General features: G+C 37.9%; 1 protein-coding gene across 1 annotated transcript in view; it reads right to left on the minus strand.

Moving 5' to 3' along the window:
* LOC150108543 (KICSTOR complex protein SZT2-like) overlaps nt 1-22,476 on the minus strand; it is a 1,022,772-nt gene that overhangs the window by 167,060 nt on the left and 833,236 nt on the right. Inside the window, exon 51 of the mRNA XM_090390485.1 lies at nt 17,405-17,602. Within this exon, the coding sequence (XP_090246611.1) occupies nt 17,405-17,602 (198 nt within the window). The remainder of the gene's footprint in view (nt 1-17,404; nt 17,603-22,476) is intronic.

Below are 22,476 nucleotides of genomic sequence, written 5' to 3' on the forward strand. Positions count from 1 at the left end.
TTTAATGTTTTTACACTTTTTATTTTCATCCACAGTCCAGAAACCCTCTATAGACTCAGATATGAAACTTTTTCAAACTTCTTCAGGCATCCAAAAAAGCAAGATGATGGTCTCACACTGGGCAACGAAATTAATCTCCCACTTAAGGAGACAATCATAAAAATATGTCCATGATATGAACTGACAGACTTTTGATTGGGAAGTGGGTATATTAACTTTCTTACATGTACTTTCATTAACTTCTGGCTTTCCAACCAGGCTGGCAACAACAGGCCGGTGATAATATATACATAAATATATATAGCAAAAAATATTTTGACAACTCATATAGCAGAGCATATATAAGTTCTTTTCGCTATACCTTTGGTATTAATTTGGTCTAGCTACTCACTGATGAAGCCTCAATAAGAGCTGAAACCGGTCTGGGTAGTGACCTCCCTACCATAATGTAATAACAGCATACATTTCCTAGGAAATGTGTTTTACATTATGGAAAATACCAAGAATAGCGATTGGAACTTTACCACCTTTGCTGCGAGTTGCCCGAGTTTGTACTACGTACTTGGACTACTTGCATCAGCTCACACTAGTAGTCGCCGATACTTTTATAGTTTATTATGCTATATTCGGCATGAAACTCTCTGATTCCAATCTTTGAGTTTATTATTCGGTTTTAAAACAATGTGGGATTTTAATATCCCCTTAATTTAAATAATGTTTATATCGCTGAAATGAAGCCTATTGGCTCTTTATATTTAAGTAACTTAATGGGTGAACCTTTTTGACAACTCGTATAGCAGATATATAAATTCTTTTCGCAATACCCTTTGGTATTAATTTGGTCTAGCTACTCACTGATGAAGCCTCAATAAAGGCTGAAACCGGTCTGGGTAGTGACCTCCCTACCATAACGTAATAACAGCATACATTTCCTAGGAAATGTGTTTTACATTATGGGAAATACCAAGAATAGCGATCAGAACTTTATCACCTTTGCTGCGAGTTGCCCGAGTTTGTACTACGTACTTGGACTACTTGCATTAGCTCACGCTAATAGTCACCAATAGTTTTATAGTTTATTATACTATATTCGGCATGAAACTCTCTGATTCCAATCTTTGAGTTTCTTATTCAGTTTTAAAACAATGTGGGATTTAATATCACCTTAATTTAAATAATCTGATTACAAGAGTGTATACACAGTTAGCTTGGCATTAGGGGATCCCCCAACCCAATTTAGATATTCAGCACAACGTCACATGTGGCAACTATAAATGGGTAAACTTATCCTCTGTATGTAATCAGCAAACATGGCAACATAAGCCAGTATGACTGCAGGCAAATAGTTGGAGACTGGAAGGCAGGTGCCAGTATTTTGGAAACAGCCGCTCATTGGTTGTTCCTGTACTACTGCATCAAGGGTGGGGTGGTGTACCAGAGATTAACCATGAACAGGCATCCAGCAGGCTCACGTTGGTCAGCCATGCATGGTTGATCCTAGAGGTGAGCATTGTGTCACGGCTAACCACTAGGCTACTCGTTGTACAGCTTGGTGTTAATAAGGAAAAGGCCAGAGTAATCTTAGAAAGAGATTTGCACAAGAGGAAGACTTGTTTAAGGTTTATGCAGCAGAGAGAGCACCAGTGATGAAAGTTGGCGTTTTCAGTTTGATTTGGAAATGAAACATCAGAGCATGGAATGTCTTCTCCCTGGAAGAAGAAAGTCAGGTTGCAAAAATCATGTATCAAGACAATGGTCATTTTTTTTTTTCTTTTGACACTGCTGGAATTTGTTGAAAATTTATTTATCACTAGGTTAGACTATAATAGATTTAGTTTAATCCTTTATCCCAGTGAGAGCAAACAAAGTTTGCGCCTGAAATTATCTTCAGGACTAAATATATAGTGTTGTACTATCTTATCCAGTAAGTAGTGCAACACCAAGGCAACTCGTGGCAAAGGTGGAGCAAGCTACCAGGCACTTCTAACCCAGTATCTCCCATAATGCAAAACACATTTCCTATGTGGATATGTATACTGTTATGCATTATCCACAAAAAAAACCACAAAAAACAACTTCCTGAAACAGCACAGCTCCCAACACTGCAACCAGGTAAATTAATCAGCTGCAGTTGACCGCATTCCACTAGCCATAGAGTGTGCAAACAATATTTGACCTGCCCCTTATAATTTATATATAAAAAAAGCTTCCACCACCAACTGCATGGGACCCAAAGCAAATGCTAGAAACCTGCAATGGTATGCAATGTGGTTTGGTATGCAATGGCATACCAAACCACAGCACCCAACCAAATCCAGCAAAGCTGCAATTGTAGCAGCCACCACTTTGGGGAAAGATGTTAATTGAGTTCAGCCAATAAACCCTAGTGAGAAAAGACTCCATAAACATGTTTGTAAGGAACACACAAACAATCTTACTACAGTAATCAATGGTTAATATACACACACACACACAAAAGGCCTAATACACTACAGATCATATTTTCTGGAACACTAACAGTCTAGACAAAATGCACAAATCACAAGAATTTAGGGCATTCTATAGCGCTGAGGAAATCCTCACACACAAAACACACCTACCGCCAGCCAACAACCCAAGGCTCAGGGTTTGTATACGGTCAGTACCATCAACAGGGTACTGACCGTACAGAGATGTGGGTTAATAAGGGCGCTCGTTCAGCCATATTGCGGAAAGAAGTTTTTCCAAGCTTAAACTGATTAAAAATTATTTGCAAACAGCAATGACCCAAGAAAGATTGATTGGTCTAGCAACTATATCCATAGAAGTGGACATAGCTATAACTTAAATTTAGAAGAGCTTATAAGCAGTTTTATTGGGTGCGATATCCCCATAGAGAAAAAACATTTAATTAATATTATGTAATCGTTTTGTATTAATGTTTCCCTTGTAATAAAAACAAAATAGCAATTGGAGATTTTCTTATATTTTTGTCTTATAATCCATCAGGGGCGATATTTAATTGTTCGCCCCAGGGCACGATCTAATCTGGCGATGGCCCTGTATACCGTGATGACAGGCCCAACATCAAGGTAGTAGCACAGCCATTTTTGGCAAACAAAACATAGAACCCAATGAAACTGTAAATCCTACCACTACTAAAACAGAAATCATGGAAAGACAGGTTGGTTTGTTGATTCATGGTTTAATAGTGCAAAGGTCATATTATGCCAAAACAATGGGTACAGCATTACTCATGGTAACAGATAAATTAGTAAACAGCATGTTTTGTACATAAAACAAGTTTTCAGAAAAATAAAGTTAAGCAATGCAGTATTGACACATAAACATAATTTATAATTGAATGTGTTTGTATAAATTAATTGTTTGTAAAAAAAGTTAAAAATTCTATGCAATTTCACTAAATCTGATATGATCTGTTTGAGTGTATATAGCTCAGCCAAATTAAAAAATTTCATTTCTTTTTTGAGTGAAGTACTTGAACTTCAAAAGAACATGGCAAATGGTGACGTGCATATAAATATGCATGTGATCTATGTGGAGCTTAACAAGTACAACTTCTCTTCTGTTTCTACACTGACTAGAATGCCAATGTACTTTTTTCAGGCTTAATAATGTGCAGCTTGTCAGTGCTTCCTGCCATGATGACAGTCATTGATTAATTAGCTCTGATCTTATATAATGTCTATGGTCTGCATAGAGTATGTGGAAAAAAATAGGAGCAGATCTAGAAGCTGCATCTATAGTCTCACTGACCTTAATTCAGATGTTAGAAAAACAGCACAACTGAATATAAAAATTAAGGACCTTCATTTTGTTTAACAGTTTCAGAACCTCACAAAGTACTGGATTTAGATTGTACACAGGAGAGGAGATAATTATTATTATTAAAAGAGGAGTCAGGGACTCATCGAGGGAGGCCATATTATTCACACCAGCTGTCATACCTGTTCTTGAATTCATTCACACTACTTTCACACATAACATCCAATGGAAATCCATTCCAATCATGCACTACCCTATGAGATAAAAATCTAGCCCTCTCCCTACTTGACAGCATTCATTCTCAACTTCCATGGATGCCCTCACATCCTTTCACAAACCCTCCATAAAATGAAAAATTCCATCTACTGAAATTCTGTATGACCCATTCAGAAGTTGTAAGCCTCAATCATATGACTCCCTCTTCCTGTTTGCTAGTGTCTGCAGCTTACAATTTCTCAATCTGTATTCTACAATTCTGATCATTTTTGACACTCTCCTTTGTATTCTCTCCACTGTATCAGAATTACCATGGAAACCAGGAGACCAAACCTGCAAGCAATAGTCTACTCAGGAGGGAAAAATGATTTCCTTATCTTTACATGTCAAGGTTCGTTTCAGCATCGCCATTATTCTCCGAGTTGTATTTACAATTTTTTGCTATATAACTCTTGAACTTCAACTTCCTGTCTACTAAAATCCAAGATCACTAGCCTCATCAGAGTCGTCAAGCATAATTCCACCAATATAATACATCATTGGATATCTAATCACACCAAAGTGCATGACTTTACATTTATTAACATTGAAATGACAGCCATTTTCACATGCCCACAATTCCAGCCTATACAAATCATTTTGCAAGTACTGCATATCAGCAGAAAACTGATTACCTTACCTATCTTTGCATCATCAGCAAATAGCTGTATGCCATGCGTCAAATCCTTCTCAATGTCATTGATGTACAGATTGAATAACAATGGACTAAGGACTGATCCTTGAGGTACATCACTGGTCACCTTGAATTTTTTTGCAGATTCATGCCCCCTCCCCCATATACCACTTTTTGATATCTGTCAGTCAGCCATCCTCTAATCCATGCCAATAGTTTATAAACCAATCCCATATTCACTAATTTATGCAACAGTATTCCATGCTGTATTCTGTCAAAAGCCCCAGAAAAATCCAAAAGTATCATGGTGTATCCATTCCCCCTTGTCTAACTCAGTGGTAACATTATAGAATGTGAGCAAGTTGCTAAAACATGACCTTCCCTTAGTAAACCCATGCTGTTCATTGCAAAGTAGAGATTCTCTGTCAATCCATTTCTGAATGTAAGCCCTAACCAACTTTTCCAAAATTTTCATCACCACTCCTGAGATGCTGATTGGTTGATAGTTGGATACATCGATCTTTGTACCACCCTTGTGCAATGGGATTACCATACATTCTTTCCACTCCTATGAAATCTTCCCTGTTCTGTAACTCAAACTATATAGCTAGTTCAAGCTAGCTATTCCCACAAACTGAATAAGAGTTCTGCAATAAAAACTGATGGAATATCAGTACAGATGCTGAACACTCTTGTAGCATCCATACTGATATTTCATCGGTTTTTATTGCAGAACTCTTATTCAGTTTGCACAACAATTCTAATACTTCTTCCTAATCCACAATAGTTTCCTCATAGGTGAAGAGGTAGTAGTGAGTTCACTGTTGCATGTACCAAGTTGATAGCTTTTAACTAAACGGATGCTCATTAGTTGAACAATCACTTTTACATCAGTCACATCAGTCACCCTCATACCATCTTCATTCAGTAGAGTTATTCTTTCAAATTCATTCTTTTACTTGCAGCATAACACTAGAATTCTTTTGGGTTGTCTTTAACTTGCAGAGCCCATTTCTTTTCATACTCGGGCTTAGCTTTCCATAAAACACTTATGACTCTTCTGGCCTGCTGCTTATTATTATCGTAACTGACATCATCGTTATACATGCAATATTCCTTATACACAATCATTTTCTTACAAATCTCTTGTTTAAGTAGATTATGCATCCATTTCACTCCTACTCTATTTATTCTTCAAACTCTAGGAACACATTCTGATATCGCATCATTTAAATATTTTTAAACACGTAACATGTAACCTTTTCTGAATAAAACATTCATAAACTTAGCTGCTTCCCAAGTGAGTACCGTATGATCAGTCACCAACCGGTTGCAGAATAGTTACATCTTTAACTGAAACCCTCTCTGACACTATAATTAGATCTAACACTCTTTGACTTCAAGTTCCTTCTGCCACATGCTGCTTGAGGAGGTTGTCTAGTAACAACTCAATAAATTCGGTTTCATTCTTCTCATGTGATTTCATAGCTACCCAATCAATGTTTGGATAATTAAAGTTCCACATTATGATAGTACCCATCATATTTATTTATTGACACATTTCTTCGTTGCCAGCTACCAATCAAGCAAGTCTGTAACAACACCCCACTGTCAACTTAATCTTGTTAGACTCCACCTCACACTAGATGGCTTTAACCTCGCTGCCAGATGAAAACAGTATTGCAGCCATAGGTCTCAACTCTAACTGGATTCACGACATTTGATATCATTAGAAGCACATCCCTTCCTCTGCTATTCTTCCTAAACATATTGTACTCAGTACCAATTAGTGCATCTGCTTCTGATAGCCAAGTCTCACTAATGCCTACATGAGGTCCCAATATATTATCCAAGGCAACAAACTGTACTCCTTTGTTTCTGATACTCCTAGCATTTGCTTACAGACATAATAAATTACCTGCATGCTGTTTTGCTTACACTTGTTTGTGGTCTGCACGACACAGTTTGATAACTTGCAGATTTCTGTTCTTAACTAGTTCCTTACTTATGCAGACATCGTTACATGCTTGATAGGTCCAAACCAGATGAAGTTAACACAGTTATCTAACATTGTCGCTCTTGCACACAGATTCTCATGATTCCTCCCACCAGATGGCCTGTAAAGATTTCAATGAGTCTGTATAAATCATACACTTTTGGTAGTGATATTCTCTTATATGTACAAGTGCAAGCTGAACTGTAATAAACTCTGCTGTAAAATGATTGCAATGAAGTGGAACTTGAATATGATAATGTTAGGAAATACAGTAGTGCCACCAACAGAGGTTTTTGATTCTGAACTGTCATTATACATGGAAATCACTGTGTGCTGTTCTGTACACATTAAATAACTGCATGTAGATGAATGATGGATTGTGAGACTTCCTTAGTTGGCCTGATGAGAAGATGCATGATGGAATGCAAACCTGCAATGGAGGAATGCAAAGGTGAAGGTAATGTAATTAACATTCATGCCAATAGCTTGCGTAATCTCTTTAACAGGCATACCAAATGGATGTATGGCATCCTGATGTGTCTGTGATGTCGAGCCTTCTAATGCAGAGAAAAGATACTATGTCACATAGGATGCTCTGAAAAAGACTTTTTAGGGTATAAGTAAAGGACAACTGTTTCTGTCTAAGTGACAGAGCCAGTTCATTTGTCTCAACATAAAGACTTTCAATGGTTGATGTGTGAAAAGTACCAGTAGTTATCTGTATACTATGACAATGGATAGGATCCAACCATTGCAGGCTACTCTGCCTTGCAGAAACACAGACTTGAAATTAAAGGAGATTGAATGCCCTCTTGTACTTTTCCCTGAGTTGACAGATGGATGTAAAGAATGTAAGCTTTCTATCAAAGATGAATCCAAAGAGCTTGGATTCTATTGCAAGTGGATAATACTTTGTCCAATTCCCAATTCAGCATCTCAGTAAAAATGCATTTTCAGCAGAAGTGTGGGAATAGCAGGTTCAATTGATCAACAATTCTACTGAAAAGGATGATGAGCAGCTACTTGTCTTTGACAGAAATGGGGGGGGGGCAATGAATGATGCCCATGGAAATATCTGTAGAAGGTAGAATATTTATTATTAGTAGAATCTGTAGAATAATGCAGAAACTGACACTATAAGAGAGGGTGGCTGGAGAGAATCTGTGTAAGAAAAGTCAGATAACCAGTCCGTTCTCTTCAGAATAGCATCAACAATTTTAGAGGTTTTTAATGCACAATCCTAAATGCAAGAGTAATATTCTTATGGGCAGAATTAGATGAAAAGTAAACTCTTTTGTGAAAAATGGAGGAATTTTTTGGAAATTGAGGATGCTACTGTTTGTGTAGGCTAAAGATAAGTATCACCTGGAAAAATCTAGTCCTGACTGTTAAGATGAGCATCCAAAGACTGGAGGGGAGGACATTTGGGGGAAAAATGTGCATTGAAAACATTTAAGGTGCTAGTTTAAGGCAACAATTGTCAATGATCTTATAGTGCAGGAGTAGCATCGTCTTGAGTATAACTGGTGGAAAACAATCAGGACCAGATGCCTTTTTTGGTAACTAAGTTGACCAAGATTCTTCGGATGTCTTTCTGGTCGAAAACCACAAGAGGTATGGAATGCAATATTTCAGGTGAAGATGAAGGAGATTTGCCTTTGTATGATTTATGAGGTGATTTATGCAAAAGTTGAATAAAAAAATAATGCCAATAAGTAAGCTTTATCTTTAGGTTATGTAATGCTACAAGCTGGGTGAGAAAGAGAGACATTGTACCTAACAGTTGCAGAAGACTAGAAGACATAACTGCTATTGGTGTGTGAGGCAAGTTTTACATTTAGCCTATTCAAAGTCTAACTTAGTCCTGTTGAGGATTGTTTTGGAGGTGTTGCAGACCTGAGTGTTTTAAATGTATTTATTTATTTTTATGTTGCTCTCACCCATGAAAGGTTATTTATATGATTTATGAGGTGATTATAATTAAAGTTGTTTATATTTCGACATGCTGTAACTGGGCAAATACTCAGCACAGTGATTGAATAATTAACATGATGATGTGTGTGGGATTGATTTATTTTACGCAAAAAATGTTAGTTCTAAAAGTTGCCACTAGGGCAATACATGGCACTGCAATACTGTAGTGGGTAATTCAAAATGTCAAAAAAAACAGAGTACACACAGCATGTTGCGTGGTTACACAACAACATATACGATGTGCTGTCTTTTGATGTCAACAATGTGCTGTAATCGCAAAATTGCATGCTCAAGTGTTTTCCATTGAAATTAACCATCAAACGGAAACTTAACAGTGGGTGCCAAGCAGCGGAATACACCGGTACAACCTGTAAGTACTTTTAGTGTATTAAACCAGCTATCCTTCCAATTCAAAATCAGCCACATGTAAGCACACACGATGCCTACCGTACGCAGCCAAGAAGGCGGCACTAAAAGCCAACGGCGAACGAGCACCATGTGTCTTGCCGGCAGAGTGCCATCGACCGCCACTGACAATCCTACTACGTGCCGCAGCTGCAAAACCAGTGTCACAGACAAAAAAAAAAGGGCATATTCTGCGAGTTCTGTTGCCACTGGCTGCACACTTCCTGCGCAAAAATTGCCGAAGTTGCACATAAGCTACTTATCGAACTTAACCAGCCATTCTTCTGTTCGCTGTGCCTTCCTTCAGTAAAACAACTTCTGAACATAGGCAAACGTATTGAAAATCTCGAAGAGCACATCAATGCTTTAAATGAAACTTTTACCAACAAAATACGGGCAGTCAAAGCTAAGCTAGATCAAATTGAAAACCAGCGCAATGCAAGCTCCACTCCGCCAGTGAAAGAACTTCGCGATCTAATCGCTTCAACGGTAAACGACTTAATGGAGGCTGAACACAAAAAACTCAACGCCATCATTCTGAACTTCCCGACAGAAAACCACTACAAGAGGACATCAAGAAACTAGCCGAAGAATGAAACATCGATCCCGAGAATATCGTCAGGTGCCATTGTTTCGGGCCTATAAATAAAAGGAGGGATGGTACGAACTTTCCATGCCTAGTAAAAGTGACTTGTGACACGCCGACAAGCACATCAAAAATAATAACAGCGATCAACAACAAGTTCAAAGACTCCTGCCCCCAATCACTCATATGTGCACAACCAGACTTATCATTTGCACAAAGAGAACGAAGATGCCAGCTTCAAAGACAACTCAAAGAAAAACGTCAAAATGGTGACAACAGTTGGACCATCAACTACAGACAAGAAGAACTGGTGAAAAAACCAAGTGATGCCACTAGCAGCCACCATGGAGACCAGCAGGCACTGCATAGGAAATGTGCAAGACCCATGCAGTCCAACAAACGTCCCACATAACCCTACACATCCACTTCACCAACATCCGTGGCCTAAACTCCAACCTGAATAGTGTCCACTACCACCTACAGTGTACCAAACCCCACCTACTCTTCCTGGCAGAAACACAAATCTCACCCCAGCACCGCTTATCTCAACCTCCCAAACTACTCACTCTTCAACAACTTTCGCCACAAGGGTGGAACCTAAGTTTGCCAGAGAGAGAGAACCTAACCTAGAATCACCCAACTTTGACCTTCTTTGGTTGAAAATATCCCTTCCCCACTCAGTTCAATTCATCTACTGCCTCTATCGCTCCCCCAAAACAACCAACCACCCTGAGCTCTTTAATTTCCTCTCCCTAAAAGTCGACTTTCTCCAATCCCACTTTCCCAACAGCAAAATCATTCTTCTAGAAGATTTTAATGTCCACAACACTAGCTGGCTTTCCTCCTCCAGTTGTACAGATCTTGCAGGCAGAGATGCAGAAACATTTGCTATCACCAACGACTTTACACAACTTGTCCAGATATCAACGAGAATACCAGATAACCCAAACCACTCCCCAAACACCCTAGATCTCTTCCTCACCAATGACTCCTCCAAATACAGAGTAAAAGTAGTGAGTCCCCCTGGGCAATTCTGACCACAACCTAGTGCTCATCTCCTCCCCCATGCAACAACGTTTACACAGACACTCCCATACAAGAGTAGTTTGGCACTATAACAGTGCCAAGTGGGACAGCCTCTGCAACTTCTATGTAGCATTCCCATGGTTGGACTATTGCTTCTGGCCTTCCAACCCAAACATATGCACCAAGCTTATTACCAAAATAATCCTCACTGGCATGAATATGTACATTCCACACAACACTCTGAACTGCCAATCCCTAACACAACCCTGGTTCTCCAAAAGATGTGCCAAGGCTGTAGAGATGAAACACAAGACATACCACAACTGGCTGAAATCAAGAACCTCATCCTCCCTCAAAGCTTACACCGAAGCCTGTAATAGATGCAAAAAAAAACAATCAATGCTTCCAAAACAGAGTTCGAAAAAGCAAAAAGCAGGAAACTAGCAGCCTGTCCAAACAGCAGCTGAGCCTTTTGGTCTCTTGCCAAAGCAACTGGCCGCAACTTCTGTCCAACATTATTCCCACCCCTATCACACCCTGATGGCTCTACTGCCTCATGATCCACAGAAAAAGCCAATCTTCTGGCCTCATACTTTGCTTCAAATGCATGCATAACTGACGATGGTAAATGTCCCCCCAATCATTCCAGACACCCAACATACAATGCCCCCTATATCCTTTTGCCAGGATGAAATCAGAAAAATACTGTCCCAATTAGACACCAAAAAGTCTCCTGGCCCCATTGGCATTCCCCCAATTGTTCTGAAAAATTGTGCTCCAGAACTGACCCCTGTCATCTATATATACTCTCCTACTCCACTGGAATCTATCCCACAAACTGGAAATTGGCCTATATTCAGCCCATTCCCAAGACGGGTGACAAGTCACTGCCATCCAATTACTGCCCTATCTCGCTTACCTCAGTCCTGTCAAGGTAATGGAAAAAATCATCAATTCACACCTCCTACACTATCTTGAAGATACTCTCACCAAATAAATGACTCCCAGTATGGATTCCACCACTGCCGATCAACAGGAGATCTATTCACATACGCCACCCATCTCTGGACAAATGCTATGGAGAGGTTTGATGAATCTCAAGTGGTTGCACTAGATATCTCCAAAGCCTTTGACCAGGTCTGGCACAAAGGCCTACTAGGAAAACTACCATCATTCGGTCTGACCCAGGACTTCTGTAGGTGGATTGCCAGTTTTCTGTCTGGATGCACACTGTGTGTGAGATGGTGGATGGCTCCCTATCCTCTCACTACTCAATTAATGCTGGGGTCCTACAAGGTTCTGTCCTCTCACCAACCCTGTTCCTGCTGTACATCAATGACCTACTGCAATTGACCTCAACCCAATTTACAGTTTTGCAGATGACAGCACACTACATTTCTCACTTGCATTTGATAAGCCTTACCCTACACAACTCACCTCATCCTACAGAACATCAACCACCACCCTCAACTCTGATCTCCAAGCCATCCTACAATGGGATTCGGATAACCTCATAAATTTCAACGGCAACAAAACCCAGTTCTGTAACTATTTCCCATAAAAAAGAACAACTTTTTCCCAGTATCCTTTTCGACGATACCCAAATTTCCAGACAGCCTGAGATCTCGCTCCTAGGAATCACCCTCACATCAAACCTCTCCTGGCACAAACATCTCAAACATTGCATCCTCAGCCTTAAAAAAACTAGGATTTCTCTTCTGCTCAAGACGTTACTTCACCCCTGAACAGCTACTAACATTATACAAGTCACAAATCTGCCCAACTATTGAATACTGCTCCCACATATGGGATGGGGCCCCTAAAAGCCTTCTCAAAATGCTCAACTCAATACAGAGGAGGGCAATTAGACTTATCAATGATCCATCACTCACCAACTCCCCCCACCCACTTTCACATAGACGTTTGGTCTCTGCAGCAAGTATATTCTACAAATATTTCCATGGGAAATGCTCATCCAAAATAACATCAATAATTCCCCTGCTCAGTACTAAGCTCATTGGAACAAGTGCAGCTGCTGCACAACATCCCTTCACAGTACACCTAGAAACAAACAGAACAAATTTCTTTTCCTCTTCCTTCATCCTTGCAACTGCTGCACTGTGGAACAGTTTCCCACTGCTGTGTTTCCCAATGAATACAATTTAAAGTCATTCAAATCAAATGTAAACAAATTCCTCCTTTCCCAACCCACCACCCATACACGGTACTAATGTACTATAGGTTGACCAATCAACCTCCTGTGTATGGGCCCAACATAAAAAAAATAAAATAAAATAAAAATAAAATAAAAGAACATAGAGTTTCACTAGGAATGTTGTGGACATGGCATGTAACACTGCTCTTTAGATCTACTAAGTTGGCTATGTGTCTGTGATAGACATCTTTAAGATGTTCCCACAGACAAAAGTTGCAGGAGTTTAGAACCGGCGAGTACACTGGCCACGTTGTACAAAAATGGCGGCTGATCATTCTGTCCTTGATAAAATGTGTCTGAAGCAACTGCTTGATAGGGGTGACAATGTGAGGAGGGGCACCATCCTGCATAAAAACTGTTGAATCCAGGTACTGACACTGTTGATATGTTGGAATCTCCTGACTGGCTAAGAGAGATGCATAATTATTATTTTCAGGAATTAACAATGTATGCTAAATTAGTAATTATAAAATATTTTAATTAATACTTTCCTGTATTTTGACAATGTTACATTGCCATCATCAGGGATCTCAACAACCGATATATGGAAAACAGGCAGGACAGCCAAACAGGCAGGCTGTCCTGCCTGTTTGGCTGTAGTAGGACAGTTTGTAACTGCAAGGGACTTGGTAAGTCTGGGCATAGATGGCGAACCTATGGCACATGTGCCAGAGGTGGCATGTCCGATAATTTTACCGGCATGTCAATGATTTACAGGTGATATCCTTTTATATGCTTATAAATTAATAACTTTTTTTTTTTAAACTGTTACAATACGGAGAAGTTAAATTTTGTTTTACACCAGAGAGCGGCTATGAAGACGTGCATATGATTGGTGTGGTATTAACAAAAGATCGCACAACCCAAAGACAAAAGCAACTGACAATTGTTGAATTAAAATGCGAAATCCCTTCAACCAATTTCCATAACATCTGAAACTGTCATAACAACATTCACTATATATTTCTTAGTTTTAACACATTCACGACGGGGTGTCGTTTATCGTTCCGACGGAACTTCTCATTACTGGCAGGCTCAACTCACACTAAGTTTCAATCCTTGGTTGATTTTTATTGCTGCTTGTTTGCATTTGAGCTGACAGGGGAACTCACACAAGCATTATATGGCATGTTTCAATTCGTGGTAGAATTTTATTTGAAGTCAGCCTTTGTGATCTGTAATAATGACATCGAGAATTTCAAATGCAATCAAACAAATACTTATTTCACATAATTGAAAAATTGGACAGTAGTTTTTTTTTTGTTAGATACTGTGTTTCTTGTGCAACATATGGTTTTGCTTGAGTCTATACAGCATAGTTTCTGTGAGAGGGGACATGTGATTCATTAGTTAGTGCTTTTTATTCCAGCTGTCTGTAATTGCATTATTTGTTGAAAAATATATTACACAGACTGCAAAAGGCTCTGAATCTTATTCAGGGATACAATAAAACTACTTGTTTTCTTGCATCTGCAGTATAATGGCTGTTGGGGAGGGCATGTTGTTAACCGCGGGAAGAGAGTCACTATCGCCTCGACGTGAACATGTTTAAACATTTTTCATGTGGAAGGTACAGTATATGCAAAACTTTTTAATGTTTTTTTTGTAAAGTAAAATCAGGGGTGTGAGTTATACCTGAGGGCGAGTTATTTTCGAAGGAATATGGTAAGCGTTTCGCCGACAAGTTGACATCCTTCTGCTGCTCCCCTGCTCAGCTAACTTCGATGGTGAGTTACAATGCGTAAATATTTTTCTCACTACCGTTTTTTTTTTTCAAACCAACATCATTAGAATCAATTTAATAATAAAATAAATATTATAAATAAAATAAAATATTATTTATAAAATTATAAATAATTATTTATAAAATATTATAAATAAATGTATATATTATAAATTTATAAAATAAATAAATAAACTTAGATTAATTTTTCCCCTATTAAAAACTGTCCGGCATGTCAGCAACTCGATTGGTAAATTTTTGGCATGCGCACATAAAAAGGTTCGCCAACACTGGTCTAGGGGATGAGATAAGAGATGCCAATTTCTTATGTGGTCTGTAAGTGGTTGTAATATTGTATTTCATTCGGATTTTTGTAATTTTTCAGATGTGCCCTAGATATATAGAATGGTAATAGATCTTGAGTAATCTCTGCTCTGAAATGGGAGGGGAGTTGTGGTTGCAGCTACAGTTTTAATGTTTTTTGGTGGGTTGTAGCCATTGGCTAAGAAAGCATTGAGGGATATGGTCAAGTTCAGTAGTTAGGGCACTGTTACCAGAAAACTGGTTAATTTTGCCCTGTTATATAGGGTTTTTATAATCCCATATTATTGGGAGGAGGGGGGGGGGGACTGCATGTGAATGTATCTACTTGTATGTATAGGTTTTCTGTAAACAGAGAATGCCAGGAATCCATCAGGCTGGCATGTACTCAGAGTGTCTAGGACTGTTGGTTTTCCTTTTCTAAGGTAAACTGGATCCTGGAATGTTGACTGTTCAGATATGTTAAGAAATTGTGGAGCATATCCAGACCAGAGTTTAAGGCTTTTTCTTCAAAGGTCTCCAAGAAGAAATTGGCCAGGGTTGCAGAAAGTGGAAAACCCATGGCTATCTGTTTGTAGAATTTTCCATCACTTTAAATATTAAATCATTCCACTGAGTAGTTACCCAGTTACAGCCTTTCGAAATGTGAATTTTAATTATAAATACCCTGTATATATAATATATATATATGTGAAAAGTTTTTTACCTTGGGTATAATATATGTTAAAGATACCAAGTAATTTTATAACCTTGGTTTTAATCCTTTTTCCCAAGTAAGCAAACAGACAAGTAAGTCAAGTTTGTGCCTGAATGTGGTTCAAGACTTATGGTGGTGGTGCAACACCAAGGCAACTCGTGGTAAAGATGGATTAAGTTCTGATCACTTTCCTTAGTATTTCCCATAAATGTAAAACACATCTCATCTGGAGATTCTTAATTAATAAGGTCAAAGCACCTTGTGGCAACTTGCATAGGTAAAATTGATAACCTCTGTATTACTTAAACCTTGGCATTTCAGGGTGTGCCTACTCACTGATGAGACCTTAATAAAGGTTGAAACCGGTCTTGGTAATGATCCCCACCCATAATGTATAACATCATATGTCTCCTAGGAGATGTGTTTTACATTTGGGAAATACTAAGGAAAGTGATCAGAACTTAATCCATCTTTACCACGAATTGCCTTGATGTTGCACCACCAAATGTTGCCTTGGTGTTGCACCACCACCATAAGTCTTGAACCACATTCAGGTGCAAACTTGACTTACTTATCTTTGCTTACTTGGGAAAAAGGATTAAAACCAAGGTTATAAAATTACTTGGTATCTTTAACATAATATATATGTATACAGTCTTTTTAATTAATTTAAAATGATGGTTACAGATTTTCAGAATTAATGGGGAAGACAGAAATAGATGAATGATCATAATGGGGGAAAGGAAAATTTTTTGCAGAAGGTCGAAAAGAGGAGATTCAAGATTTAGCATCTTCAGACAAAGAATATCTATCAGATTGAACAAAAATGCATGCCAGCCTTGTAGTAGAAGGTGAAAAACAGATGGTTAGTTTTGGATGTCTCCAGTTGGTAGTATAAGTCATTTAAACTAACATTAATGACTGACAAAAATTGGTGGACGTAGAAGCGATTTTTTTTTTTTTTTGAGTTTCTTTTTAATTTGTGGGGATTTTTTGTAGGAGGTTTTAACTGCAATAGTAGTTGTGGGTATTTGAAATTATGGCTGAAGTAACTAATGCTATGAGGCCAGTGCATCATGTCTGTAAAATGCCTATGTTCTTCTGGCCAGTTTGGTTGAATGGGGAAGAGGATGAAAAACCTATATTTCCAGTATGAAAAAAAAATCCTTTCACCTCTGTATGAGACTAACTCAACTTTAGCTGAAATGGTGAGTGAGTTAGATTTGGTTTGAACCTAGATCTTTCCAACCTAAAGGCATTGTCAATACTGACTGAGATAAAGAGGCTCTTGTATCTCAGTCAGTATAAATAAGACATACATACTACCAGTTTACTTCCCTCTAGACATGATATGGCAGCAGATCAGGAAGCCTTCTATTGTGTTGCCATCAGGTCCAGTCTGATGTAATATCTGGCACTCAGCCTGTTCCACTGCTGTATCCTGAAACAGAGGAGGCTCTGCATCTCAACAGAATGTCTGACGTACTTTTGAAAGGTGTAATTCACAGTGTATGTTTGAAGTGGAGAGGAAGCCTTTAGATCTTCTGCCCCAATGATCAAACATGGCATCAGCCACTACAGGCACCACCGATAAGCAAGGTAGTGGAGGTGTTTCACTAGATTAAGATTATTTTGGTCGAAAGCTTGATATGACTAAGTTGAGTGACGTTAATGTCACCAATCATATTAAAAGCTACAGAACAGAAATAACTGCTCAAGCAGTTCTTCATCACAAAATCTTATATGAAATTAGTAAGATAATTGACTCAAAATTTACATCAAATGTAGAATTAAATTTTAAAATTACCTGAGATTTGTCATGCTTTTCTGATTTGGCAGTTTGAGCCATGCGGCTCAAAGGTTGACAGTGAAATAATCCCAGTTTCTGTGAAGTAATACTATTTAAAACCAAAGCACGAGAGGTATGCCACTGGATCAAAAGAGACATCAATTTACAGAGAGTGTTAGCTTGATCAAGTGACCAGTTGTAAAGATAAAGAATGAGCTACAGGAAACAAAGGAAATCCATTACTTTTATTTATTTAGCTTTATATTTTTTATCATGGTAAATAATATCATTTTGATAACTGTAAAGGCTTATCTTGGATATGAAGAAAAATTATGTTAAATAGCTAGGAATAACAGAAAAAAAATTGCCATAAAAATTCATTAATTTTTCATTACAAAAAAGTACAAAATAATAATAATAAATAATCAGCAAAACTAATTATAGAGCAACCCATGAACACATAATTAAAAATAAGAAACACAAACACTAAATAAAAAAGAAAACACACACAGAGACATACAAATATATACAGGGTGTTCGGGATAAATTTGACATATTTATAATTAATTATATTTTTCCGTAAGTTACATGTATTAACACACACTTCTCTTCATTTAAAAGTTTGGACCCTTCTTCATTCATATACAAGATGTCAGAAAGGATGGATAGCTGGAACCCACCTGAATCATGGAAGAGAATAACTTGTATCATGATGATTCGTGCCCGCCATCAAAATAAGGATATTACGACTGCTGCCCAATGCTCCCTGAATACAGTAAAAACAATCAGGCATGAACTAGAGACTTGCAATGGTGACTACGAGGATGTAGCAAGAAGAAAGATCCCTAGCAGACGATCTGATTGCGTTCGTACAGCAGAATTCCTCGCAAATCTGCAGGAACAGGTGTTGAAGAACCCTGGCATTGGAATTCGGGCTTTGTTCGTGGAGTTGCTAACTGTAGTCAAGCCCTGGATAACAAGGGTAGCCAATGGTAGGCCGTATGTATGGCAGCAGGATTCGGCCCCTTGCCACACCTCTGGGAAAAGTCAAAAATGGTTGTCTGAAAATTTCTACGACTTCACCAGTCCAAATGTTTGGCCTCCAAACTCCCCAGACCTTAACCCCATGGATTATTTTGTATGGGGCGCAGTTGAAAAAGACACCAATCGCACTTCCAGTAATACAAAAGCCCAGTTAATGGATAAAATTAAAACAGTTTTTGCGGCCCTTCCCAGGGAGACTGTAGCATCAGCTTGTTCGAGGTTCCGAAGCAGAATTGAAGCTGTGATCGATGCTAATGGTGGTTATTTTGAGTAAATCTTGTTGATAGTATTGTAATTAACTCTGCCTGTAATGTTTTTTTGTCAATTCATTAAATTTAATAGATACAAAGAAGATTTTCTTTTTCCTTACGAAACTGTCAAATTTATCCCGAACACCCTGTATATATAAGAAAATAAAGAAATTCACGAATTTCACATTTTATTTGTTCACAGGGATTTCATGGTATAAATGTGTCATCTGATATTTTGGAGGGCTTGTTTTAGAAAATGTAATTTTCCTCCAAACGAATCTCTTATCTATAAGGATACCAACATTGTCAGGTCTTATATTTTGGTCTTCTAAGGCACTTCTTATTGCATCAATCAACCTTAATCTTGGTCTTCCTCTAGATCTTTTCCTGGTAAAAAATGCTTGTTTTGCTAACCTTTCCTTTCCATTCTGTTTAAGTGAACATACCAATGGCGATCAGCTTGTTTCACACATTCCCAAATGCTAACAATGTCGAGCCCATTCCTAATATCCTCATTTTAAATATGATTCTGTGACTGATGACATCTATTCACTTTCTAATCTTTATCAAACTTCTCATATCTAAGGTCTACTGTATTTGATCAAGTGTTTATTTCTAACCCAGCTCCATAAATTAAAATTAGTTGGAACACTATTATGAACACAGATTTAGTGTTTTGACTAATTTCTCTTTTATTCTATATTATTTATCTGACTCCTAACAAACCAGCATTGCTAATTCTGTTATCTATTTTCATTTAATTTGCCATGTTCACTAAAAATTCTAGTTAAATAGCTCAAATGTATAGTTTTTTCACTTGGTTATAAATTATATTAAACCTGCTAAGAAATTATATTCCTGTTTAATACTTGACCCAAGTGTAAGCATACGAAGTTTGAGCATGAAGTATCTTCACAACCAAGCTACATGTGTAGAAGCTAATGACTTCATATTAATTGTCTTAGTATCCAATAATGCAAAGCACATATTCTTTCAGGTGTGTGTAATGCAAAAGTATTGTGGGAAGGGCGACTATCCAGACTGGTTTCAACCTTTATTAAAGTACTGTTAAAATGTGAAGGTACTTCTCCAAATACTCTGAGTGATCTCGAGATCACTCAGATTAGATCTATAACATCACTCTAAAATCTCACTGAGTGAACAAATGATCACTGCCAAACTCCACTTCTGACCAGAATCACTTCAGGACAGGAAACTGAAGAGTGGCCTCAATGGCAGGCAAAAACTCACCAACACCAAGCAGAACTGCTCTACTCCCTGAGAAGCAAGCCACCATCAGTGGGAGCCAGACCTAGAAGGGTTACTAAGGTTGAAGTAATGCAGAGGTCATATATTATCCTAGACACAAGTAATGAAAACTTGTAACACCTTATTATTAAAACACTCTGTATTAGAGCTAGTTGTAGAACATTTTTTCACTTGGTTATAAATTACATTAAATTTGCCAAGAAATTATTGGGGTAGCTATAAAAGATACCCCAAGTTTGTTATGTGCTTTCATGGCTTCTGAATTCCATCATGTTTTGGGAAAAGGCAAAAACCAACTTGATGTTTATGGTATTGCAGTTGTGGTGGCATGTATTATACACTCTGTAATGTGATTCACTACTTCATTAAGGGTGAGATGTCAATGCAAATAATTTTACTCCATCTAGGACACTCATTATTTTTATGGTTTTATTCTCCTTTGGGGAGGACAGCTAATGACTTCACATTAATTGCCTTAGTATATATATATATAGAGAGAGAGAAATCCATCTCATATATTAGATGATTCTCTTGAGCACATGATAAGATCTAACCAGCAAGTTTTGACACAGTGGGATCATTTGGGGCATGTTTTCACTAGTGATCCTCATATTCATCCCCCCCCTCCCCCTCTGATATGCTCTATTGAGATTGCAAATAAATCATACCATTCAGGAATGATACAAATGTAAGAAGGTGGATATGTTAATGTCTACCTAATTTTTTATTTATTTATTTTTGGTGTAAGCTAGATGTTTGCTCTCACAGTTAATACATTTGGGTGTTTTACTTTTGAAATCTTCATTATCATGCTCTTTACTGCCACACCGGGTACAGATGGCAGAGGTGACAGAGACAATCTGAGCATGACTGTATTTCTGACATAAAACAGTGCAAAGGGTTTGGGCCTAACAGAGCAAATGAGATATCCTGCTTTCATTGATGCTGCTGGGGGAGGGGGGGGGGGGGCTAAGGGTATTAAATGTAATGATATTCCTGATCAGTACAAGGATATCCCTACATACAAGAATTCTTCACATTCTAATTCAGAACAAATCTCATCAGGAACATCAATCGGCTATCACTCTGATATCACTCCACTTGAAAAGCTCAGTTTTGTGAGGGGGAAGGGGTTACTGTGATTGGTATTCTTGCCAGCATGAAAAAGTGTTTCAGAATTGTAACATCAGAGGAAAACTCACATAAAAAAGCTTTATTAGTGTGGAATATGAAATACAGATTTCCACAACATTTGCTATAAAAAAAAATCCCATCAAAGCAGTACTAACATTTTATTTTGTGCGTTGTTTTGAAAGTAGTTTTAATGAATCTAAGGAAATTCTAGGTAGACCTCTTTCAATGTCAATCATGGTAACATGATCATCAATTCAATCTGGAAACCAATTATAAAAAACTATGAAATACAATACAGACTAATCGCATTTCTGTTTGACTCAATTTCTTGATGATGAATCATGCAACGTAGACTTCTGCAGTCTGAAGCCTAATTGATTTAATAGTTTTCTGAACATAACAGCCTGTTCATATAGACAATACAATCTATGTTGTCTGGCAAGTATTATAAATTTATCATATTTTCCTAATAAGACCTCCTAAAATGGGATGAAATGTAATATAACATTATTATTGTTATTATCCTAAGACCCCCATAGAGTCACAGACTATGAGGTTCCTTTTGTCACACACACAGCTCATCATGCCATGTCTTAAACACATTCAAATTCTCCTCATACACCATGTTCTCAGGCAATGCATTCCAATTATTAACAACTCTCCATGCAAAAAATGTGCTTCTCATTCCCCTGCTCACACCCTCCTTATACAGATTCCAGGGATGACCTTTTGTTCCCTCCCAATCTCCCACAATTTTATGAAAAGCCTCTTCAACGTTAATCCTAAAACAATTCCTTACCAATTTGTACGTCTCTATCATATCATCCCTCTTCCTTGTATCTACTAGACTCTGCATGCATTGTTTCAACCTTTCTTCATATTCAACATTCCATAAATCAGAAACTATTTTAGTCAATTGCCTCTGGACCCTTCTCCAACAACTCTTCATCCTTTTGAAAACCAGGTAACCAAATCTGTGCACAGCAATCGATATCTGGCCTAATCAAGACCTCATACGATGGAATCAGACTCTCTCTTAATTTCAACAAGTCAGTGTCTTCCACATCATTGTCAGAATCTGTTGTGTTGTCCTCACAATTTTGGCAATATGTCATTTAAATTTTAGATTCTTATCCAGCATCACCCCAGGATCTCTTATTTCCTCCACCTCCAACAATATATCCCCACTAAGCATAAATTTTACATCCCATCTTTGTTTTCCAAATTTTAAAACCTTACATTTCACAACACTGAACTGCCATTCCCAAATCCATGCCCATTCACTCAGTCTATTGAAGTCTTCTTGTAAGGAAACAAGATCTCCACATACTCCATCCCAATTTTGCATCACTTGCAAACAACAGAATATCCCCATTCAAATCTTCCCCAATA

Source organism: Typopeltis vanoorti, chromosome 3 (genome assembly GCF_054136105.1).
Source record: "Typopeltis vanoorti isolate ZY-2024b chromosome 3, IOZ_Tvanoo_1.0, whole genome shotgun sequence".
NCBI lineage: Eukaryota > Metazoa > Arthropoda > Arachnida > Uropygi > Thelyphonidae > Typopeltis > Typopeltis vanoorti.